The sequence below is a fragment of the Chiroxiphia lanceolata genome, chromosome 7 (assembly GCF_009829145.1).
Source record: "Chiroxiphia lanceolata isolate bChiLan1 chromosome 7, bChiLan1.pri, whole genome shotgun sequence".
Classification (NCBI taxonomy): Eukaryota; Metazoa; Chordata; class Aves; order Passeriformes; family Pipridae; genus Chiroxiphia; species Chiroxiphia lanceolata.
Genome location: NC_045643.1, coordinates 28404218 through 28429713, shown reverse-complemented (window position 1 = coordinate 28429713; position 25496 = coordinate 28404218). Strand labels below are relative to the sequence as shown.

Below are 25496 nucleotides of genomic sequence, written 5' to 3'. Positions count from 1 at the left end.
GTCATGGCAGCAGCAGGGGACCGCAAACTGTGATTCAGGGAGTGCACTGTTAGGCATCCGTAGCTGGCTGCTCCCAGCCAAAAGTGGCACATTAGCTCCACCACGCACATTATGATAGCGCCAGCAAAGTGGTCAGTGCCTAACTGGGATATGCTGCAGCCTGCGGAGTGGCTGAGGGCTGCAGCACAGAACATATGGAGATTATTTCCTGAATTTATGCAGCACATGTTTTCCTATAAATTAAATTCAGAGAAAATGTGTATCATAATAGGGTGATGCTTACAACAGCCTTCCCTGTTATGAATTACAATGACCTCTCTCAGCTCGCTGGGTGCCCAAGCGAAATGGCTTCATGGAGTTGGAAACAATAGTGTATGTGGTGTCAGGGTTTGAACACCTGACCAAAAGGCTCTCTAACTAAAAGCAGGGCCTCCTTTTCGTGTTTGTTTTTTTATCCCATTCACTGCTTCTCTTATTCTTCTCGCCAGAAACTGCCCAGTTTCCTCCTGAAGTGCTGAGCTGTCAGGAAGGTGGGCAGATGCCCGGGTGTCTGCTCTGTAATGAACTGGGTGCTGCCCTTGCTGACGTGCTGCTGGACAGCAAGGGCAGCTCTGGATGTGGCAGCAGCCCCACTTCATGGGTGAGGGTGGTGCCAAAACAGCAGGACAGGGCTCTTTAAACAGAATAATGAACAAAGCAGCGCATGTCCCTTTTGTGTCCCTGGACTGAGGAGCCCAAGTCATTTTCTAGGCAAATATTTGATGTTTTGTTGCCTGAGGCTGGGGTAAAATCATCTCTTCCTTTTCCCTGGGCATGCTGAAGCAGTTGAAGGAAAAATATAGTAGAGACAGTCATTATAACTACCTTCCTAAAGCACGAAAAATATGTTATGTTCCTTACAACTCTGTGTGTGAAATCTTTAGCAGAGGAAATGTGGGAGCAGAGCAAACTGGAAACTCATAATTAAAATATAAATATATACATGTGTGTCTATGTGTGTGTGTGTGTGTGTGTGTGTGTGTGTGTGTGTGTGTGTGTGTGTGTGTATACATATATAAAAATATATATAAAAGCAATGGGTACCAGACATCAAAACAATCTGGGGTTTGCTTTGGGGCAGAGCACTGTGGAGTCAGTACAGACTAATAGGGTGTTCTCAGCTGTGGTGAGGGACTTGCTTTTTCATTTGCGGCTGATTACAGGCTAATAGGATTTCAAAGATTTCTGGGAGGGAACAGTTCACATCTCATTGCATTCAAGGGGGGTTTTTTTGATGTTTTATTTATCATGCTGATACCTACCCTCAGAATACATTTTATTACTCTCCTGTTTAGCTTCTTGAACTGAATTTTCCCCTTTGGTCCCTTGCTGCTGTCTAATTGGCAGTTTTCAAGTCATTTGGGACTTTCTGAAAGATCCTAATCAGCCTTTTGTGTGATAGAAGAGAATGGATCATTTGAATTAAAAATAATGTTGTGTATCTTTTTAGGTTTAGTCCTCTCTTCTTTGGCTTTCACTAATACATGCATGATGTGGCTTGTACCTTTATGTTTTCTCAATGAAAATTAACAATTTGAAAGCAACTCATGGGAACAACCATTACAGCTGAATTTTGTCAGTACAGACTACTTCTGTGACTGACCTTCTCTGTTAAGTGCCAGTAGTAGCCCTAGTTATTTTCTTTAGCAGCTCACATGTTGGGAACACACACTTAGCCTGTAAATATGGATTCAGGAGGAAAATGAATACAGCAGTGTTCAAAGCAGCCAAAAGCTTAGAAATAATGTTCTGCTGTGACTTTTCCAAACTGACATCTTGATGCTGGGATTATAAATGAAACCATTGTTCCGGCAAAGACCAAGACTAATAGAAAGCCTTTATTACCGGTCCATTGGCTAATTCTGCTTGTCTAACCCCTTTGGATGGACACAGTGTCAGAAAACATAGTCACAGAGGTTGCTTTGTGTGAGATTTGGCCTGCTGCATGATTACATGGGGGCACAAAGATATCTCAATGACAAGTGTTCTTTGACTAAAATTTGTAAAGTCATTTTCTTTCCCTAGGCCTTGGAGAGGAGTGAACTGATTTTTAATCTACTGCTTCTATGACTGATATTTGCTTTGTGTCCTATCACCTTTCTATTCAGCTGTTCTCCCGTTCCAAGCAGGTAAATCTCTGCTTAGAAGAAATTGTTTCTTCTGCTGAGCCTCGGTGCGGTTGACAGCTGTCATATACAAGCACTATACTTGAATACATGTCTCTTTAGAGCTAGACAGTCTTAAAGGGCTTTAATCTTTTGTCTTTGCACATACAGGGAATGCCTAGGAGCCAGAGACCCTTACTGCGGCTGGGACAGCAAGCAGAAGCGATGCACCACCATTGAGGACAGCTCCAACATGAGCCTGTGGACTCAAAATATTACTGAATGCCCAGTAAGTGGAAGGCGTGGAAATATTTTATATATACTGATATGTGTATGTGTCTGTGTGTATGTGTAGAAGGGAGAGGAAAAGCGAGTGTGTGTCAGCCTGAAGAGGACTGGCTGTCGTGAAGGCAGTGGCACACACTTCTCATTTGTGCACAACCTCCTGTTTGGAACAGAGAGACCCCGAATGTATTTGTTTACTCCAAAAGATGGATCCCAAAGCAAGCTTCAGTCCTCCTCATGTCCCCCCATGCCTTGAATGAAAAAGAATGGATCATGCTGTTGGGTTACTGCTGAGAACCACGTAAGCCCCAGCTGAAACTCGAGCCTTTTCAGGGCTGCTCCACTATTTGCCCAATCTCCTTGGCTTCCCTGCAGGTTGAGAAAACAAGAATTTGGTTAACTTTCCTCTTGGATCCCTGAGCTGGACCCAGTAGAGAACACTGATGAAAAAGTGTTGTACTTGGAGGAAGAGCCATCTAGGCAGCAGCAGAGAAATTATTGCATGGATGCTTTGAAGAGGGAACAAAAGGATACAGTGTGTGCTGTGTAACGAGGAGGGGAGGTATTAGAAAGACAGTGTTGGGTTCACTTCAGCAGACCGAAGACCAAATCTACATGATATTGCAAAGAGATGGCCTTCTTTCCTTGCCCTGGTCTCCATCAGATGCATGAAGGGAAAAAAAGCATCTCTGCTTGAGCCAGTTTGAGTTGGCTCTCCAGCTCACCTCCCAGCCACCCACCCTCCTCTGATGACAATATCCAGTTCCTGGCTGTGATCCCCAGAAGCTGTTTAGCCAAATATAATTCCTACTGCTTGAACTGTACCTGCAGGGTGGCTGGGGAGGAAAACCGGTCTTGTTAAATAAATTGAGAGTGAGGGAGAAATTCTCATTAATGTTAATCATTATTTTCTAATGTCAATTAGCATGTTAATACTGCTAAGTCCGGTAGATAGAGAGAGGGGACTGGATGGGTTATATCTTCAGTATGCTATTTCTATCTGGAGGTGCTGGGATGTTTATTCCCCTTATCTTCCTTACTTCTCAGATATTTTCCCAGGAAATATTAGTCATTACTTCAATCCATCCTCAGCTTGGCAGGCTTAAGTTTTTCACTGCTGGATTCAGAGGCTTGTGTGTTTATAACCCTCCTGTGTTGAACTGGGATGCAGTGCTTCTTGATTGCCCATGCTGTTATCTCGTCCTGCTTAACGCCTGTGTCTGTTGATAGGTGTGTGAGGTGTTAATCCTCTAGTTTGAACATGTCTGCTGTGGTGCACACTAGGGAACATGCTACTCCAGATCATTGTTTCAAGGTCAAAAAATTCCAGCACAGAATATTCAGGAGCTTTGGCTGTTCCTGGGGTGCTAGTTTTACATTTGTTTTAGCATTTCCATTGTAGATTATTTTCCTTGTAGGTGCTCTTATTCTGTTAGATATATAAGCCTTGTGCTTTTCGACTGACAGGCTGCCAAGCTGTTTAAAATCCACATGCAAGTGCTTTCTTTTTTGTTCACCTCTTCCTCTCACTGGAATGAATTCACCAGTGATGTGGAGTGGGATGGCTCATTTAAGCACCTACATCAGCAATATCCAAGTATTTCCTTTTATTCAGTGCAGGATAAAGGTCACGGTCAACAGAGGCAAAGGTCTAGGACAGCATATGCAGGTGACCACTGGAAAGGGAGGGGAATACAGTGCTGAATTTCACTCCTGGAAAAGACCTGTCTGGGAATTTAGTTGGAAGAGTTACTGTCATAAGAAGTCCTGGCTTTTCTCACCCCACATTTCTGGGCTGAGCACCAGGCGCTCAGCTGTGCTGGTACAGCTGTATGTGAGATCACAGTCTTGTGAAATGGTGTAGATAAAAAGCACCCCTCCCAAATAAACTTTTCCTAACCCAGATAATGTCAGTGAGTTCTTCTGCAGCCTAGCCCACAAACAGATGTCCTGGCACAGCTGAGAGACTGGCATGCAGCAATTTTTAAAGCCAGAACTGGTATATTATTGAATTATATCCTACACGGGCCAGGCATTTGTGTGAGTCAATCACAACACTAACACAACTTGACTGCTGCTCTTGTGCAAACAGGCTTGTTCAGAGCTAGTCTGAACATCTTTTTACAGCACTACATTGTGCCACAGATTCCCTGTCTCCAGCTTTAATATTAAGGGACTTTAGATAGAGGATTAATCATGTAGTGTTAATATAATACCTTGGGCAATAGGTAATATATGTTATTACCAGGTAACACCCAGAATCTACTTGAGGTCATTACTACGGTTGCAATGTCAGCCATTTTAACATTAAAAAAAGATAGCACACAAATTCCACAAATTGCATGGCTCTTCCATTTATGTGCACATGTTGTATCAGGCAGTTTTGAATGGCTTTTCATGGGAATTGCAAAGAGGTAGCACAAAGTCATAAAGTTCAGTTCCTTGCTCTGGACACTAGTTTGCTTCAAGGAAAATGTGGACATTCTTTTCTCCTAGATTTGATTTTATAAATGGTTGAAGTAGTTTGACTGAAACTTTGCAAGAATTTTCAGCCTTCATCAAACAGCCAACGTGGAAGCTTCCAGACGAAGTCATTAAAGCTTTGAAAAATTATAAGTGGTCGATATCTGAATGCTAAGATAAAGAACAGATGAAATGAAAGAATAAGGAATGCTTCTAGTCTTACCTGTAATATCAGAATAAACATGGAAAATATCCTGGTAGCAGGGATTAGGAATGGCCAGTGTGAATTTTCAGATCATGCATTTGAGCCTTTAGACTGTACAAGGAAGAAAGGAAAAGGTGAGCCCTTTGGTGTGAGTATGACAGCTTATAAAAGACAAGCATTCCAGAATTGGCAATATTGTCAGATGAGAGAAGGGCATTTGATCAGATGTGTTTTTAAAGATGTCCACTCTGTCTGATGGCACTCTGTTGGCTACAAAGGACTTGCCTTGTAAAGCTATTCCTGAAAAAGATCAATGCCTGTGGGTTTTCATCCCACTTCCCAAGTTTGCTCTTTTGAAGATATTTTTGTGGATTTAAAGATGGACTAATAATCCATACGTAATTTCTTAAGTATAAAAACTTCCTGTACTCAGAATGTGACATGTCTATAAATCTCAACATTTTGGTTATGGCTGCTTATGTGTTTAATTTTTGGGTTGTTTCCCAGTATCACTTATGAGCCAATAACTATTTGTCAGCTATTTTTTTGTTGTTTTTAATTGAAGCCACGGGCCATATCATACCATTGATTTCTGAACAGAACTCCCTGCTGGAATCAGCAAGGCTTTCCAGCTTAAAAATGAATAGAAATGATCCAATACTTGGATTATGACTTTTGTAAGGCAGGAGGAAAAAGGAGATAAAAATCTAGTATTAAGTATCTCAAAGTAGTTCTTTTGGTTTCCCGGCCCCCACAACCAACCTCCCATCCCCAGCTTATAGCAACCCAACTGTATTGATTTTTAAACAGTGTTTAAACCAGCAAATTCAACAACAACAAAACTCAGTGTTCTCCTCCCTGGGCATCTTGCCTTGTAACCTGCAGCCCAGGGCAAATTTTTACAACAACATGATAATCTATTGCAAACAAAGGCTTACAGCAGATGCCTGAAAACCCCCAACTGCAGCCTGAGGAGCGCAATATCAAATCTAAATTACTTCCATGCCACTGCTGCATGTTTTTGATGCTGCTGTAGATGGGTGAGAGGGGAAGATGACAGCCCACAGAGGTACATTCTGAGTGTTTAACATAGTGCCAAACTCGGAGAATAAGCACAGAGCAGCATGTTTCAAAGGGTGAGTGTTGGAAAGCACTACTCCTGTGGTTGCAGTTGTCTCCCTGTGTGGCTCCTGAGCAGCCTCATAGCCTCTCCATGGCTCGGTTTACTTGTCTGTAAAGCAGGAGGAATGATTTCTCCTCGGGGGCAGCCCAAGGAGCTGATCCTGCTGACAACAGAGCTGAGTGAAGCATGCACACTGGGGTTTGTCAGAAGCAGCTGGCTCAGATTTGGGACCAGGGCTGTTGACCAGGGCTCCAGCCTCTTCCTTCCTTCACCCTTCATTGTGTGTGACACCAAGGCCAAATCCAGTGTTGCATTTGCCAGTAGTTTTACCAAAGTTGCTTAGCATCCCACCACCCCGTGGGTGACACCGCAGGGATGGGCCACTTGCAGGCAGCCACCTTCTGTGCCATCCATCTGCAAGGCCCAGCAATGTGGGACATGGGGTGGGGAGGATGGAGGGAGCCACCAGGGCAGAGTCCATCACGGTGCTGTACTGTCGCAAGGGAATAGGCAGGGCCAGCACCGATCTCTTTCTGCCTCGTGTTTCTCAAGTCAGGAGCAGAGATGATGCCAGGTCAGGGGTGTTTAGGGCAGCTTTCAAGACATGGTCCTGGGCTGCTGGATTTTGCAGTAGCGGTGGAGTGGGCACAAGAAGGCAGTGGTGGCCAGGTGTGATCCCAGGAGGACAGCATGCGTCCTCTCCAGCCAGCATTGGGGATGAGGGTCTCAGCAGCTTACTCCCTCAGCCCTCAGCTTAGGGCTCACCTAGCCGCACTGGTTAGAACAAGGCACAGGGGAGCAAGCTCTGACACTCTGTCTCCTGGAAGGTCTTCACCAGTCCTGGGCTGAAATAGTTCTGTTTCTCATGCTTTTTGTCTGCCAGGACTGCAGAGAAAGCAGGAAGCTCAAGTCCCAACCTGTTCAGGGCTATAAAGGCATGAAGCAAAGGGCAGAGGAAACAGATAGCAGCATGGTCTGGTCTTGAGATGAATTCTTGCTCTTTAGATCATTGTGATCCTCAGCATTAATGCTTGTCACCGCCATCTCCTTTGCTTTCTGTCGTTCATCCATTTGACCATTTAGGCTACAGCTCTGTTTAGAAAGGGATCCAGTTCTTACTGTGTGTTTGGACAGGGCCAAACTCAGCGAGGCCTGGTCTCAGCTGGTCACTATGGTTATATGAATGCTAACTCAGAAAACACTCTGCAGGAAGCACTGCAGAGGCTGGAGCATAATGAGTGGGGATGATCAGCACTGGCTGTGTGTTTGAAAGGCTGAAGCTGTGCAGTGTGGGACATGGAGCACGGTGGTTTTATGGTGTGGCAGATGGATGCTTGCTCCTGGTGTGGTGCTGGCTGGGTCGGCTCGGTGCCTGTGTGCACATGTTAGGTATGTGGCGTGGAATTTGGAGGGTAAATATTGATGTGGCATTGTCTGAAAACACCCCTCTGTTTTCAGTCCTGCTCGCAAGCACAGACAGCTCCCATCTAAGCTGCATCCTAATCCCCCCCCGGCAGCTTTGTTTGGCATTTCTATTGTGGGCCTGTCTCCAGAAATGTAAACTTGCTATTAATGACTTTTTTTTCTCTTAAAATTAGGTGAAAAACCTGACAACAAATGGAAGGTTGGGGCCTTGGTCCCCATGGCAACTGTGTGAGCATTCGGATGGGGACAGCACAGGCTCCTGTATGTGTAGGTCACGTTCATGTGACAGCCCTCGTCCTCGCTGTGGAGGTCGTGCTTGTGAAGGGGCCAGAATTGAGGTCGCAAATTGTTCAAGGTACCTCAGCGTTCTTTGTGCTTTTTAGGAAGGAAACAAGAGTTGTGCCTGTCCACAGCTTAGCTCCTTCCCTGTGTTTTTGTGACCATGTTGTTGTATCCCAGCCAAAGTGAGGTAGGTGAGATCCAGCTTGAAGTCAGCGTAAAATGGAGGAGCCCGAGGGCTCTGGGAGAAGGGCCCTCAGCCAAGGCTCTTGGAAGATGAGCACCCAAAATTACCGTACACATTAACCTTCCCTACACTGTACCTTGGTTTCCCTCCCTGTGCAGTGAGTAGTGACCCCTCAGGAGGAGGTGAATAAGGCAGAGGTAGTTGTTAGCCAACTGAACAGCAATAGGCTAAAAACATCAATAATCTCATAATTTTTGAGAGTTTGAGTTTCACAGCTGCATTTCTAAAAGCAAGCAGAGCTCCTTCAGAGTAACGCTTGTAAAGACAGGGCCTAGCTTAGCTCTGAGCAAGGCTTGTTTGCCCTGTTCTGCAAGTCTGTGAACTGTCTGCAGCACGCTGGCCAGGTGAAAGCAACACATCATCGCCTGGCAGCGAGCAGCGCTCGGGAGGCGTGTCTGCTGGAGACGGCACTGCACCAGCACATGCAGCTCAGCTCCTGCCGAAGTGCTGCCTGTCCACAGAAGTCTGAAGCAAATGCTTGAGCAGTATGGAAGCTAAATGTCCTCCTCTTGGGTGCCCAAACATAGCCATGGTGTTTGTGTCTGTGTTACTTTACCACCCTCAGACTACATCATGTCATGACTCAAGGAAAGACGATGCAATAGTGTAAGCACTATTTAACCAGGGTGGGGACAGCTAGTATTTTGGTAAATATTGGGTCAATACAGTTTTTATCTACTTTATCTTCTCCATAAACATTCATTCCATTAAGGACAGCTGTCTCTTGACTCATCCCTGGAGATCAGTGCTGGTCTTGGCACCAAAAATTCAGCAATACTCATGTTTTAATTGGCATATCTCCCTCCAGTTGTGGACTGTGCTGCCCAAAAGGTATGCAGTCATTCCTGTCCCTGTGCTGCCAATGTGGGCTGAGCGGAGCTTTCCCCAGGCAGGCTTTTTATGTCAGTGGCAAATAGGAAACATGCCAGTGGGATGGGTTTCTCAGCACTGCTCTGGTGGCAAAAAAGGCAGGAACAGCTTCTAAGAAGGGGATGAAAAACAGATTATTCAATCTTAAGACATAGGAAAACAGCATGGTTTGAAAAATAGGGACATCTGGTCATCCTACATCCGTCTCAGCCCTCAAATTTCCTTTAATTGACTTCATATGGCATCTCTTTCATATTGCAGAAAGAGATTTCTTTCTGCAAAGAGGGAGCAGGATGTTTTAAAGATGAGTTCTATTAAAAAGCTGGAGATCTCAAAGTGGAAGGTGTCTTATTTCTGTTAAAAATCCTGAAACACAAATATGCTGAGAACTGTTGGGTTTTTGAGGATTTTTTAGTAGAAATTACTTGCCCTTTTTGCAGCAATAACAGCAACCTTCCATTTCATGTTTTTCTTTTCATAATTTTACACATAATCTTTCTTTTGGGTTAAGAAGTGAGGAGGTAGTAGGTGGGTTAAAACTTGGCAGAATAATATGGAATAGTAGGATTTTTATATAAGTGAGTTTCTTGTTCTTTGACCTTGTTTGTGGTGGGAGAGGGGAAGGGAAGCAGGGAGAGGGATAAGAGAACAAAAGGAGGGGAGAAAGATCTATCAGAGTTCTGAAATAAAGCTGCTAAGAACAGGCAAGAGTTGATAACAAATACAAAAAGTGTGAAGGGCAATGTCGGTTTTAACTTTCATCCTCTGCCCTGATTGGTGATGTGCCAGAAAATATTTCTTGCCAGCAGTGTTATTAGTTCAGTAAATGCTTTGTAAATTAACATCTGTTTTCAAGCTTAACTTTCAAGATTCAGAGAGCACCTGAGTTGTTTTCTGACTAGACTTTTTAGAAAGGTTTTTTTTATGAAAGAACACACCCCAAAAAAGATATTTTTTGGCTTAAGGCAGTGAAGTGTCAAGATTAGGCAGTTTTATAAGACAGAGCATTACCACTGGCTCCATATGAAATGAAACCTGCAGCACAGAAGAGATGAGATACAGTTCTTCCTCTCCTGCTTCAAGGTTCCTCTGCCAAATCAGAGGAAGGTGAGCTTTAATAGATGCAAGATTTAAAAGATGAAAATGTTGGCTTCTGTGTCAGCACATTTGAGTCACCACACGGTAGCAGCGTCGCCGGCACGTGCTCAGCCCATTGCAGGCACGAGGCACGAGGCAGAGAGTGTTTGCCAACATCTCTGTCGCTGAGGTGTGAACTAAGGGGTTTTACATCACATTTGCTTCAGGCTGTGTTACCACTCTTCAGCAGAGATGTGATCACTCATTAAACCATGAAACTCGATCCTGCCTCTGAGCTCTTAATTGCCTCTGGTTTCTACAGATTTAAGGTCACACTACAGTGACGTCTGCAGGCGGCCATGAAAGCTAGAAGCAATTATTGTTATTTTTAATGAAATTTGAGATTTCCACTTAATAGGATTCAATGCTGAAGGCTCTAGGAAAACACAAAATATTATGAGGTTTGTGATAAAACCATGAAAGCTGGCAGTGGTATTGCTGTAAGAGATTTAAAGTATCAGTACTTACTGAATTAGCAGAGGCTAGGTTTTTTACATCCTTTGGCACAACTGGCATTCATGATTCTCAAAACCTGCACTTTTTGTGCAGAAGAGTTCAGGAGACACAACTTTGGGATGAGCCATTGGCTCAGAAGAGCTGGGTTATGAGACATTGGGGAGGTGATGAGGGAATAGTCAGTGAAAGTTATACTAAGCACACTGTTGCCTGACAAATCATAGGAGGCATTTGCAGAATCATTCAGCATTGTCTTCATTCTCTTTCTTTCCAGTTCTTAGAGACTTCAAAGGGGAGAAAAGTTAGGCCAGTGCTAAGCACTTTTGAAACTCCCTTTTCTAAATCTCCTCTGATATAGTCTGGTTGAAATGAATAGTCTTATATGTTTTGCTGTATAAAGCATGGCATGATAAGGGAGACCGTTGGGTGACCCCATACTCTGATTTCTCTCACCCTTTTTTGTTAGAAATGGCGCTTGGACACCCTGGTCTTCCTGGGCCCCATGCAGCACCTCTTGTGGGATTGGCTTCCAGGTCCGCCAGCGATCCTGCAGCAATCCTGCTCCACGGTATGGGGGCAGGGTCTGCGTTGGACAGAGCAGGGAAGAAAGGTAAGAGTTGTCCACAACACTGTGTGTTCATTTCTGTGGTTGTAATGGTGGCAACTGGGAGTGGTGACTCTTACGTGACTGCAGATTAAGGTGCTTGGCTGAATGCGCCGAGCGGAAGGAGTTCCAGAGCCTGGGAGGGATAAGGTTGCTTACATGCATGGCCACTCTTTTTCAATGAGCCTGTGAACATCAGAGACTTCAGAACTGGCTTCACTATCAAGCAGGACCTCCATAAGTATTCCTGTGCCCCCAACAGGGGGCTGCCCTCCTCACCTGAAGGAGAAGCTGTGCCTGTTGTTAGCAGAGTTTACAGATGCAGTTGCACTCTTCTGATCTGTCCTGGAAGTGGCAGCTGAGTATGTGCAGCTTTTAATTGCCAGTTGCACCACTCCCAAGTCTCTATTACTTGATGATGCTGGTGCACCAAAAGAAGTTCAAGGCAAAATATATCTTAACTCACAGATTCAGTCTTGAGTTTTGCAGGGCATGGCATCAGAAAAACCTTTTTTCCCCTCTAAACTAAGACAATTTCATGCAAAATTACAAAAAACCAATACTTTTTGAACCTACAGAGCCATTTGCACTGTAACACTTCTTCAAGCTTGACCCCTCATGAAACACATGCTTCAAGGCACTCCAACTTGTTTCCAGGTTTGACATTTCATTAAAGGCCACCTCTGCTTGGCAGTAGGCTGTTGCTTGTCCCGTGAGTGGTCACTAAGACACGTCTCTGCATTTCTCAGAATACAAAGAGCAATTCATTTAACTTTCTTGTTTCAAGACATTTTAATGTTCGATTTGATTTGTGTCCATTCACAATGGTCCTTTTTGGGTTTAAAGATTACATCAGAGTCAATTGCAGTCCTGTGTGATTCAATTTGAGAACAATATTGATTAAAACTGTGAACAAAATTAAAGTTATTTTTGACACGGGTACATGAAATAGCATTCAATTAGAACCTGCTTTTAGACGCATACAGCATCTAGTTCAGCTCTATTTGCAAACTCTAGTTTCCTAGGGTCCGAGGAGCAGTAAAAGCTAGACTGTGTGAAGAGAAGATTGTCAGCTGTTTACCACTTGCCATTAGTGACAGATCACTGTTGAGTTGTTCTCCCACTAGTCGTTCCATTTACCATCCATACTCTCTGTGACACTTGGGCTTCAGTTTATGAGCTCTGTTGTGGATTCAGTGTTTGTGGAAAAGTTTTGAGACTAGAGCACTTTAAAACACCTGATCTTGACCATTTACTCCAACTAGCTCCCTGAGCTCAGCCTGGTTATCCACTCTCATTCTGTGCAAAGGCTAAAGTTGTCTCCACGAGCAGGAATATTGCTAATCTGGTGGTGTGTCAGCCTCTGCTGGCTCTCTGTGCATGCATCAGTTGTGCCCAGATGCAGTGTGCAGTCATGTGTCCTGCACCATTTTGTTCCTTGGATGTGCTGATGTAGATGTTTTTTGAGCAATGCACTTTCTTCTTTCAGATTCTGTAATGAGAACAGTCCATGTCCATTACCAATTTTTTGGTCTTCATGGGGACCTTGGAATAAATGTAGCGTGAACTGTGGTGGAGGGATTCATTCAAGGCAGAGGTCCTGTGAAAATGGAAATACATGTCCAGGCTGTGCTGTGGTATGTATTGTTTATTGACGTTGCATAAGGGCTACCTATTGACAGACAGCATCTAGAAACTTGATATTAGCTCCTCTCTCCATCTTGGTTTTATTTCTTAAGCTAGAAGAAAATGCTGTCCTCGGCTTTTGCTGAAATGTACTTGGAAGCAGAGAGGTGGCAGATTTAGGGACAGGCTGGAGTACAGAGGATTTCCTTAGGCCTCTGTGGGCTTAGATTTTATGACCTTTACCTGAAAGCACTATACATGTATTTTTTCTTCTGTCCCACTCCCAAGAATGATCTGTTGAGTCAAGGAGGCCACACACACATCCAAATTGAGTCGCACTGTCATACTTGAATAAACAGGTCCAACACCTAGTTCACCCATCAGTGACACAATGGCTACCCATTTGCTCTCTTTACTTTCCCTTTCCTATTCTGGCAGCAGTTTCATGCAGCACTTTTAATTAGTTTTGTGGAGTTTCCTTTCAGAGCAAGCAGACTTGATCTGACACTTCCCATCTCTTCACAAGCTGTGTGACATTTACTCTAGAATCGCGAGGTCCGGAAGCATTATTTCTTCCCCTCTGCCAGAAGAGAGAGATTTATTCATTTATTTTAAATCAAGAACACAATGTTCGTCACTGGAATTCCTCCCACTAGTGGTGAGAATTGTAAAACCCCCAAATCACCCCATCCCTGTACACCAAGGATGGTAAATGGTTCACAACCCTCACTAGAGAGTTCAAAAAGCCAATCAAACAAAAATAACTGTAGAAAGAGATAATCTAAACTCATATTAAAAATCAAAAATAAACTTTTCAAGGAATAAACCTTACTGACATTTTGTCCTCATGGGGCTCCTCTAGGCTGACCTGAGAGCAGCATCTCAGGGTCACAGCAGAAAACTTGTTGGCTGTTACTGTTATCTACCGCCTGAATTATTCTCCTGCCCATAATGTACCAAGCTGTCAAAGCCCCACAGGACTTAGAGTCAGCAAATAAATACAAACCTGAGGGAGACATAAAAATAGCGAGCATAGTTTACCCTTGAGGTCCACCTGAAGCTATGCACCACCACTATTTCCATAGTCACCACATTTTGTGGTGTGCCCAGCACTGGCTTGGGCCTGTGAGGTCAGATAAGGTGGATGGGGATTGTTTTAGATCCAGAAGGTACCCCCGTATTTTCTGAAGTGTAAATAAATCTCTGCCAGTTAGGCTCATGCTGTTTAATTAGTAAGGAGAGAGTGGTTTTCCTTCTTGACAGGAATATAAGACCTGCAACCCAGAGAGCTGCCCGGAGGTGCGCAGGAACACACCCTGGACCCCCTGGATGCCTGTGAACATCACCCAGAACGGTGCCCGCCAGGAGCAGCGCTTCCGCTACACGTGTCGTGCCCAGCTGTCGGACCCCCACGAGCTGCAGTTTGGGAGGAAGAAAACCGAGAGTCGTTTCTGCCCCAATGATGGCTCAGCAGTGTGTGATACTGACTGTACGTCCTGCCAGCTCTAGGGACCACAGGGCAAGCCTAGATTTGGTGGTGGGAGGGGTGTCCTCTCAGGACAACACAAACCTGACTGTGTCTGCAGTAGTACAACTAGTGTCACCTGTATGACCGCGGTCACTGCAGAATGGCAGGGATGGAGAGAGCCCTGTGACATAGAGATACACAGTTATGAGCTCTGTGCTTATGGCACTGTATAGATTTGTTCTTGCTGCTCCAAAGAGAACAGGCAAGTAATGCAGTTGTAAAGAAGAGAAGCTGTTCTACAGGACAGTGTGCCTTTTCTTTCTCTCTTGGGCTTCCCTTGTGCCCAGCCTCTCAGGTTGGTCCCTGCAATACTGCTGTGATGCAAGGCGGTGTCTTGAGGGCACAGCCTGGACTCCCAGTTTTCTGCCCAGAAAGATCATTTATCAAGGTGATCAGTAGACTCAGTTTGTGTGTGTGCAAATTTCTTTTTGTGTTCTCTGTGGAACAAAACTCTTGCTAAGGGCTTTCAACAGAAACTATTTCACAGGGCACATAAATTCTGATTTTATTCATGAGCTGAACCGCTTTTCAAAAGCCCAGCTTTTGATTAATTTGTGATCTCACGGTGTCTTGTTTGTTTTCCTTGAAGCTCTTGTTGATGACCTCCTCAAGACTGGTAAGACCTCTGCACGGATTATCAATGGGGGCTGGTCCTTTTGGGGGGCCTGGTCTTCCTGTTCCAGGGACTGTGAGCTGGGCTTTAGGATCAGGAAGAGAACATGCACAAACCCTGAACCTAAAAATGGTGGCTTGCCCTGTGTGGGGTCAGCGATGGAGTACCAAGACTGCAATCCACATCCCTGCCCAGGTAACCATGAACATCTTCCTGCATGAAATTCAGAGGAGTTTTTCCCAAATCTTAATGGTAGAGCAACAACAACAGCAAAATCAGTATTTCTAAGCTGCTTTTTTTTCTTTTTTTTTTAAATTTGGGGGATTTTCTTTAGTATTTTTAAAACTTTTGTAACGACCCAGATATGTGATCTTTAGCACTGACTTAGGTTTCACCTCGGCTCAGAGGGTAACACAGCCACATCCTCTAGAGGAAGTAGTAGGGTGGCTTGTAGCAATTTTTTGCTTCAGGAAGGTTTGATGCTCCATCCTGTGGAGGGCATCATGGTGTATCTGCTCCTTGAGGAGGAGACAGGCTTAGTAAATGTGGCTTAATACTGTATAGAGATGCTTGATGTGGCGGCTCTTCTTGTGAACACTTGTTTCTTCCCCCTCTCCTGCTTACGTATTGTTCTTGCGATGGGCATCTCCTCTTGACATCAGTTACCATTTCCTGCACAGCCAGCAGGGAGTATTCTTGCCTGGTTTCCTGGTTTTCGAGTTTGTCCTCATGTTTATGTTGCACTCCTTGTCCAGAATAGTAGTAATAGACCATTGACTACTGTATTCTCTTTCACTTACCCTTCTCCTTGCTCTGTAATAACTATCTATACTAAATTTAAGTGATCTTACACAAATTACCTTGCCTCTTTGCAGTTCTAGCAATTATCTACCTCTGGCAATATAGTTTGTGGCCTACACTTGAAAATGCTCTATTATAATACTACTATTATGATTCTAAAATTCAATACAAAGATAAAATTCCAATGCAGAGATGATCAGAACGTGCAGCAAGAGCGTAGCAGGAGTGTCAAATATTGCACTCTATGACCTATAAAAAGGAAATAACCCTAGTACTATAAAGGCAGCTATTAGTACTATTTTGGAAGCTCTCAGTGGCTTTTCACTAATGTCTGTGCCCTTCTTCTGTGCTGTTTTCTCTCCTTGGACAGTATGATGTTTTACAATCTGTTCTGAGTGCATGATTACTATTTCTCTGTGTCTCCCTCTTTCCCTGCCTCACTCAATGTGTATACAAAAATCCTGGGTTTATCTTGCACTAATTCATCAGGTTATTATCTTCTAAATTAATGGCATGTCGACCTGTAAACCAGGCAGTATAATGGGTGGGGGGTGGGGGAATCAGGGTTCTTAAATCTCTCCCTAGTTTTATTATTAACCTCCTATGGAGTTACGCTCAAATCATAAAATGGTTTGGGTTGGAAGGGACCTTTAGAGGTCTTCTAGTCCAATGCCCCTGCAATGAGCAGAGACAATAAATAAAGCCTCTGAGTTTCTGTTTCCTGAAGGCTGAAACTAGAGGACTTGGGGGTCCCACAGAAAGGTGCCATATCAGCTCCACTTAGGTTCTACAGCACTTTTTTCCCTAGTAAGTCTACTGTTGCTGTAAGTGAAGTGTCAGGAGATAGTAGTAGTAATAATAATAATGATAATAATAATAATAATAATAATAGCAATGCTGTTCTATAAAAAGGGAAGGAATAGTATGGAGTAGACTATTTCAGTGAATATGAGTGACTACCATAAAGAACAGTTACTGTGTTGGCACTTTATTATGCAGAGCCTTTTTCTGCTTAGATTTCATTCTGCATCTGCAGAGTGCAGTACGTTTGTACTCTCTCTTGATGTAAAGTTTTTCTTGTCAGGCCCTAATGTCCTGGGGAGCAGGAAACTGCTAGCTAATCTGGGCAGGGTGGGTCTGGAAGGTGAGATACCAGGGTTCTCCAGCTTTGTCACAGTGAGAGGAGTAACCAGTGCCATCTACCTCTCTCTCCTTGCTTTCCGATGTCCTCCAGTGAAAGGCTCCTGGTCTTGCTGGACTCCATGGTCTCACTGCTCAGCAACCTGTGGAGGTGGGCACTACCAGCGCACGCGGACGTGCACCAATCCAGCCCCGTCCAGCGGGGAGGATATATGCATCGGCCTGCACACCGAGGAGGCCCTCTGCAACACGCACCCCTGCGAAGGTAGCCACTTCTCATCCCTGCTCCACTTGGCTTGGAGGATGGTGGGAGCAAGGCACATCTGCAAAATGTTTAAAAAAGTGTATCAGAAACACCACCAGATACAAGTTTTTCTAAAAGTAGGTGTCTACTGAGCCAGGGAAAAAGGAGACATCCCAGTGTTCAACTGCAATGCATCACCTTTCTCTGTGCCTTCTCACTCCTAGCCCATGCTCTGGCATTCTAGTGCCAGTCAGGCAAAATCTTGCCAATGGTCAATCCATTTCAAGTAATTGAAAAAGCTGGAGCTTGGTTCTTCAACATGGAAGCTTACAAGACAAACAAAAGGGGTCATGATGCAGCAATCTGTAAAGTTGCTGCAGGGACAGTCCTTCCTTTTTCTTTTGCAGACAGCAGATGAGCATGTGGTACAACTCAGAGGACAGGGTTTAGTTCTGGGCTGGCTTTGCATTACTTTGTGTCTTTCTGACTCCTGCCATTGGGAACCTCAGCAGAACTCTGTAATTGTTCTAACTTGTGCTGGCTGCTTTACGGGAAGCCATATCAAAACTTGGAGGTCCTGTTGCAACATTGCCCCATCCAGCTCCTTGTATGACTTTAACCAGAGGGCTGATATAGGAGCTTTTAAGACAACTCCTGTGCAGTGCTCCACCAAAGGTTAGTTTAGTCCATATTAAGAAAACTACAGCCTGACAAGTAGGGTATGATGCTTGCACCGGTATTTGTATTGAGAAAATTAAATCCATTAAAGACCCCTGGATTAGGTGTGTGAGAGAGGCCCAGGCCAGGATCTAGACATCCTTCAGCATCGGAGAAGTTTGATATCTACAAAACACCTTTTTTTCTTCTTGGTGACGTTATCTGTGTGTTTTTCTGGTCTGGATTTCAGGTGGCTGGTCAGAGTGGTCAGAGTGGAGCCTGTGTAACGAAGAGGGCATCCAGTACCGCAGCCGCTACTGCGAGGTGCAAAGCCCAGACTCTTCTCAGTGCGTCGGGAACAGCACCCAGTACCAAGATTGCCTGTATAATGAAATCCCTGGTATGTACAGTGTCACCGAGGAGGGAGAGGGTGGGCCAGTTCAGGAGAGCAGTTCGTGCCCAAACTGTCAAATTAGGCTGAGATTTTCTTTATTATAAATTAGGCTTGGATGCTTCTAGAAAAACAAGCAAACAACCAAACATATACATTCCCTTGTGGCAGGCACAGGGTAACTGGCATCCCCTTAGGCAGCTTAATATTTCTTTTAAACAGAATTACCTAGATCTGTAACAAATAACTAGTATGGCTTCACCTGAATTGAAGCTTTTAACTTTGCATAGTTCATCTCAGGCTGGGATATAAAAATTATCTCTGTTCTCCGTATGGGTATGGGCAACAGAAGGTCCTTCATTTCAGGTATCAAAAGAAGCATCCCAAAAGAGTGAAGAATTAAGGTGAGGCAGATGGAGAAAATTTGGGTGTGAAGTAGGGAGATTAATCCAGGGTCTAACAGAGAGACACTGTTGATGTACAGATGGTCATCAGCATATTCCACCCTGTGTTTTCTGGAAATTGAATCTCTCAGGCAAATACTTGATATGGGTCTAGACTGAATAATGCCTTTCCACATGTTATTTTTTGGATTACAGTGCCCTGACTTAAAAATCTGAGATCTCTAGGCAATGGTAGTCTTTTTCATGGTTTTCTCAGCTTTCATCTTTCCCCTTAATTGAAGAAGCTAAAGAGTGATCAGGTAACAATACTGGAATTGTCAGGTCTTTGGAGAGGTTTTGTTGCATGTGTTTCAAACTATGAGCTTATAATTCAATTTAGAGAGGCTCTCAGCTTGCCGCAGAACATGTGAGCACCTTCTCGTGTCTGGAGCACAGGGGGTTTAATTACTTGAAGAAGTAAAGTGATGGCAAAATGACAACTTCCTCCAATCTTCTTTTCTTTGTTTAGTGATCCTGCCAGCCTCCAGCATTGATGAGAGCACGAACTGTGGAGGTAGGGTACCATTACCTATGTATCTTATTTTTATCTTAACATGGCTTCTTTTCTCCCTGTGCAGTATCAACCAAACCATTAATCTATACAGCTCATATCCCACTGATAGCCTTAATTCCACTGGAGTCTTGCTGTCTGAGTCAGACTGGAGGAATGTATCGCATGTCCACTTGTCAGTTCCAAGATTTTCATTTATTTGAGAGTTTGGGTTGGCCACTGAGAGTCATTAATTACCAGGGAGCAATTGCTTGTCTCTCTCTACCCATAGGGTAAATGGTTCAGGAGGAAGGAAGGGATATTCCCCATTCCACCACTGTAAGCCTCCAGCTGTTTGAAGGCAGGTGTTTTTAAATAACCTATGAAGATTTCAGTGAACAGGGTCTCAGACAGATCCTTTGCTGATATAGGTTGAGATTAGAGGTTTATACTTGTCCTCCAAGCATTTCCTTTCATTCAAGTTCTCACCTCTCACAGGAACCGTGTCTCCTTTCTGCATGTAACTTGGAAGGATCCAGTCATTAGTGTCACTTTTCTGCTGCCCTAGGAGCCCCGAGATAAAAATGCAGACTGAAGAAAATGGCAGGTTCCTTTAACGTTTTGAAATGCTAGTTTCACACTAATGGCCATGCCAATTCCTGCTAGCATCACATCCCTGCTTTCCTGAAATCTAGATGATCTGCAGGCTGCCAAAATCTCTTCTCCCTGTAGAGATCATGGCAGAAACAGGCGTGCCACCTGTGGCATGGAAATGTGGCCTCTCAGTTTGCGACAGTGGGGAAATCAGTGGGATTAATATTTCATCCCCTGCAATGTAGCATTTGGCTTCCTGCACCACTCCTTCTCCCTCAGAGGGTGCAGTGGTTCTACTTCAGTTCCATGACCCCTTGCTACAGCTTGCACTACACTGTTGTGCACTGTACCCACATTTCGTTCTTTTACCACCACCATTGTATTTGCTGTTGCAATCTACGTTTTACTATAGCTAATATTATTTATTACTTAGTGTTCTACAATATTTGGCAAAGAAGCCAATCAATAGAAATTCTGTTGATGCATCTCAGAAAATCTGTATTTTCAAAGTGATGAACCAGAAAGCTTCCCCCCTGGGGATTCACAAGCTGAAAACAAAATAATTTGTTTGGTGTTTCCCCCCCCCACCCTTAAGATACAGCTAAAACTCATCTGAAAAATCAGATGGGTGTTTCAAAGGTGAAAGTGAAATGTAAGAGAGCTTTATGTAGTGACTTGCAAATGTGGCAGTGAAATGAAACATTCAGTGCAATATAAGCAAACCTGGGCCAGAGGAGAATGTGGCAGCATGTCATGTGCCTTTACTGAGCACAGTTGTGTATTTGGTGTTTTAGCTGTCGAAAGTGATGTAAAGCAGGCAGAGGTTTTTAGAAAGGAAATGTCTTTTTGAAGAAGTCTTGTAACATTTAGTAAGAAATTATAATCTTTCTGCTAGTTTTTTTTTTTTTGGACCATCATCCAAAACACAATAGAAAGTGGTAATCTTGCAATAGAGTTTTATAGTGTGGTTTGAAAAATAAGTGTAGTTCATCAGTCTAATAAATTCTGTATGTTCCTTACTGTAATTATGATTGAAGTGCATTATTTTGCTGTAGAATTCTGTTGGTTTTGTTCTTTTTAAACTCAGGAGGATATTTTTTAACTAAAGATTACACGAGAGCCATTGACTAATGGGCAGAATCTGCTATTTGAAAAGCGTATCAGTTAAAATGTAAGATGGCACCAAAAAAATGCACGCCGTGATCAGACTAAGAATGAGCCTCATTTAAAGTCACTCTCTGACTGGGCCCATTTCTCTGCACACAGTCAAGTCAACACAGCAGTCTGTCCAGATGAATTGGCTTTTTAAGTATTACAGGAAATTTACTGCTGCAGTCGCCACCGAGCCGGTGTGGCTGACCCCTGGGACAGCTGCCCCAGGGGGCCAGCAGTCAGGGGGTCCCCCTCAGGCACTAGGGCCCCTGTCAGGTCTGTTTGAAAGATGACAGAGCAAAGGCAGAGGAAAGGCAGTGGCATTTGGAGTCAAATAACTGATTCTTTTTCTGTAGAGTGCCCCTTGCACATAGCTAAATCCAGCAGGGTCATAAACTTTTGCCACCCAAGATTGCCTCTGGTTGCTTCATTAACTTGGTGGCTGTAAAGGGTGCTACTGTTTGTTCTGCTGTCAGTGGAGATCTGTTGGTGGTTGGTTTTACTGTGGGGTGTGAGACTCTGTGAGGTCAGGGAAGAATGAGGAGTGCTGTTTGACTTTGTCTTCCCCCCACCAGTCAGAGCTGTGAGTGTGTTAGGTACTTCTCAGCACGTGGGATGCACAACTACAGCACTTCCAGAGCTCAGTGCTGGGCTTGGAGGGTGCTGCTGTAATACCACGTGGAGAGATCTCTGGAGGAGGCTTTTACAGTCCAAGAGCTTTTCTGTTTGAAATATTTGCACTGTAGCTACCCTGATGGCACCTGCCTGCAACTGGCTTCCTATCTCTGCAATTTGTGGAGAAAGCCAACAAAGACGTGTTTTTCAAGCAGTCCCCCCCTTTCCTTCGGCCACCTTATCGTTCTCATTCTCCTGAGGACCCCTATTTCACTGTTAGCAGTACAAATACAGCTCAGAGGTAGTGCAGACATGGTCAAGGCAATGCTGCCCCATGAATAAGCAAGAATGCTGAGCACACTTGGATTACAAGGGGGAGGAATGTGTATCTCCCCCACCCCACACACAGTCTCATAGGCATTTTGGGCAGCCAGCTAAAAGGGCTTTCCCCTCCCTTCCTTCCCCTTCAGAGAAACACTGAGCATTTTTATCCCCTTATTTCCATGACATGCACATGCTTTGGAATCCATTAATGTGCATTGTTTGTATGGCTCATTTCTTTAGCTGTCAGCTTAACATAATGTTTAGTTTCAATATCAATAGAGGGGAGAGAGGAGAGACAGGGAGGGAGCTTTGAGAAAACAATGCATGAACCTGTTAAACTGTTCAAGGCAGGGCTGCAGTGGGGGGACTGATTTGCAGGAAGATTATGTCCGTTTATGTTATAACATAAGACTCCGGCTTCAACAGCTTATTAATGTTGATCCCAAGATGTCACTGCTCTGATATGCACCTGTGGTCTTGTCGGGGAAGGAAAAGGGGCTGTTCTTTAAAAGTAGCATCTCTTGTCATTTCCCTTTCAGGTTTTAGTCTCATCCATCTGATTGCCACTGGGGTCTCCTGTTTCTTTGGCTCTAGCCTCTTAACGTTTGTGATTTACGTGTACTGCCAGCGCTGTCAGAGGCAGTCCCAGGAGTCCACCGTTATCCACCCAACCACTCCCAACCATCTCCATTACAAGGGCAACACAACCCCCAAGAACGAGAAGTACACCCCTATGGAGTTCAAGGTAGGGTACTTGATGAGAAATACCACAAACAGTTTGATACTACCTAAATAAATTCTGTATTTTTGTCATGTTTGGAACTGGGTAGGTTTGTGTTTCTGTGCCCAGCTGATGGCATTGTACAGGGGGTTGAAAGGGCATTTAGTTGTACTGTCACAAAGGGGTTAAAAAGCCTCATTACTGCAGTGGGATTTTGTTCTGTTTCACAGTCCTGATGAATGCCAGTCTGGCAAGTACATACCAAGATACTCCAGCCCATTCTGACTATTGAATGTATACAAATTGTCCTCTAAAAAATCAGTAAGAGCTCAGTTCGGTGCATTGTTAGTGCGTGGTAAGAGGAAACGGAGGGGAGGAAGAATAAAAATGGAAACTTCATTAGACAAATAGCTGGGAAAATGTGCATTGGTAGCATGAGATTTTGGAAATTCTTTGGGAACTGCCAAATTGGAGTGAATGAGAAAGCAGAGAGGGTTTTGCTCCCTCTATCAGTACTGGACAGAACTTACCCCAGGCAGCTGCATAGAATTTAATGACAGTAGCAGAGCAGGGAGCTGAAGCCTTAGGAGGTGAGCGATGAAGTGGCATATGCTGTTACCGTGTCTGCTTGCTAAAGAGAACACCACCCATTATCTGAGCAGATAGGACGTGGTGCTGGAGACAATATGCTGAGACAGAGGCACGTCGTCGTGTTTGAGCATCAGCCTCCTGGTGAAGCGTGGGATCAGAGGAGTGAGCAGTGGGATGGGTGGAGGGGCTTCATGTCACCACAGGAGGAACAGCCTGCCTAGGGTCACTTGAACAGTGTGGAGCATTATTTGGGACATGAACACAAAGCAGAATGAAGCCCTGCAGCTGCTTATTCCTTCAAACAACTGTGTGCTGTTGACATTTTGATTGTCTGTTTCTGCTGATCTGGCCTGGCTTCTAACTGAGACCCAACAATAAGATCAGTGGTGGGACCATTGCCATAAACTCCCTGGGTGTGGAGGACTGTTTCTATGTAGGAGTTGTATAATGCTGGGCACAGGATGACTCTTGATACATGGCCACGATTTGCAGTGTGAGTGCGCATCAGAAATAAGAGCTTACATCAAATAATTTGAAAAGTGTCGAAGTTGTTTCGCTGTTTTGAAAGAAAACAGTTTGAGCTGGAAAGTAACTGACCAGTTTGGCAATAAGAATGTCGTGAATTCCTTGTGTCAGGCACTGCAGCCTCTCAGAGAATCCTGCTGCCTACAAATGGAGTCTCAAAACCACGTTTGCTAGCAGCATAAGGCTACAGTTGCATACAGTTTAATAAGAGTGCAGCATCATAATGCAAGTCAGCATGGATTTGTGGGAAGTAAATCATGTCAAGCAAATTGGATTCCTTTTTTAAATTAAATAAATATTGATCTAGATAGGAGGAAAGCAGCAGATGTATTGGGATTTTCAGAGACTTTTAACAAAGTTTCACAGGATGTATTATTCTATACATTCTGCATATACAGGTTCGGTAATAAATTATTAAAACAGCTAAAGAACAGGGATCTGATCCTGGAAGCGTCAAACTATGAGAGCAATCCTTTCAGTTATGTGAGTAGCTATGGCAAGGTCAATAGGAAGACCCTGATTAGAAAGGCTTGCAGGAATAGAGATAAGCAAGAGTATTCTCTTGTTTCTTATATAGCAAACAACGAAGAAAAGGCACATAATTATTTTTGTGGCCAAAAGCAGGTAGTTACAAGTTGGATTTGTGTTACATTTTCTTCATGATTTGTGTCATGAAGAAAATCGTATGTTAATTATCAGATGATACTAAAATAGGCAGAATGGTTACAATTTAGAAGGATGAGGTTGTTCACAGAATGATCTTGATCACTTGGGTAAATGGGTTATGAAATGCACTATGTCTATGTCAAGTGGTGCAGTGAAGTAGAAGTAATAACAAAGCTAAGCAAAGTTTAAAATAGCAGCCGATTAGTTAATGTAGTGTCAGGAGGGAGTTGACCTCTTTGATAGATCCATCTCTGAATACTTGATCTAGTGTATAGTAACAGTGAGCAGCTGCTAGAGTCTTCTTTCAAGGGACATAAAGAGCTTAGGCATTAGATCAAGTTTTGAAAAGTCTGGTTTATTTAAAGGAAGGCATTAGCTAACTGACAGTGTATGAGTTAGGCTGAGGGGAGAAGGGACTTGGACACAAGGAGAGATAGACCAGATGGGGCTTATTTATAGAATGTTAGGAAGTGAAAGAGTTCAAGTGCATAAATCTGCAGTCATTGGACAGACCAAAACTAAATGTTTAGGAGCAAGAGGCTACTTGCCGAGAAGGACTCGAAGGACACTTTCAGAGTGGTGAATGAGATTTACAGAAGGGGTAAAATCTGTTTATCAAGTGAAGACCCCTTTTCCCCATTCCTGTTGAGTATTTCCTTCTGCTCACCTTCTCTATTGCCCCTCCTTTCCTAAACTCTTGACTGAAAATTTCTCATTTCATACTACAAATTTGCCACTCCTCAGTGTTCCCTTGAAGTATATAGCATTAGTGAAGTAAGAGGAAGGCTCTGTGTGCTCTGTGCTGTGTAATTACTTACAGAACTTGTTATGAGCCAACTTTATATTTAGGAATAACTGGAAGAATTTTCTAAGGGTCAGAAGGGAGTTTTTCATGCCTTCAAGGAGCATGTGCAGTTTTATTGGGATGCCACACAATTAACATTCAAATGATGAAGAAGCTAAAATTCCCCTTCCTGAAAATGAAGATTGGACTGAATTTGGATATGGGCCAATCTGAATTTAAAATGTGTATGTATGAAAGAAAGTGGAAACATGTGAAATTCCAGATTCTAACTCCAAGTAAGTTTCTGTTCAGCAAATACCAAGAAAACTGCCCTCAACATTTTTTAGGTAATG

The 25496-nt window shown here is 43.8% G+C and overlaps 1 protein-coding gene across 3 annotated transcripts in view; it reads left to right on the top strand.

The window, feature by feature from the left end:
• SEMA5B (semaphorin 5B) overlaps window positions 1–25496 on the top strand; it is a 271865-nt gene that overhangs the window by 226048 nt on the left and 20321 nt on the right. For all 3 annotated transcript variants that reach the window (XM_032693508.1, XM_032693510.1, XM_032693509.1), the window contains 10 exons: window positions 2316–2433; window positions 7819–8000; window positions 11101–11244; window positions 12728–12875; window positions 14128–14353; window positions 14982–15200; window positions 17041–17211; window positions 18098–18247; window positions 19151–19195; window positions 22396–22601. In XM_032693508.1, coding sequence (XP_032549399.1) covers window positions 2316–2433; window positions 7819–8000; window positions 11101–11244; window positions 12728–12875; window positions 14128–14353; window positions 14982–15200; window positions 17041–17211; window positions 18098–18247; window positions 19151–19195; window positions 22396–22601 — 1609 coding nt within the window. The remainder of the gene's footprint in view (window positions 1–2315; window positions 2434–7818; window positions 8001–11100; window positions 11245–12727; window positions 12876–14127; window positions 14354–14981; window positions 15201–17040; window positions 17212–18097; window positions 18248–19150; window positions 19196–22395; window positions 22602–25496) is intronic.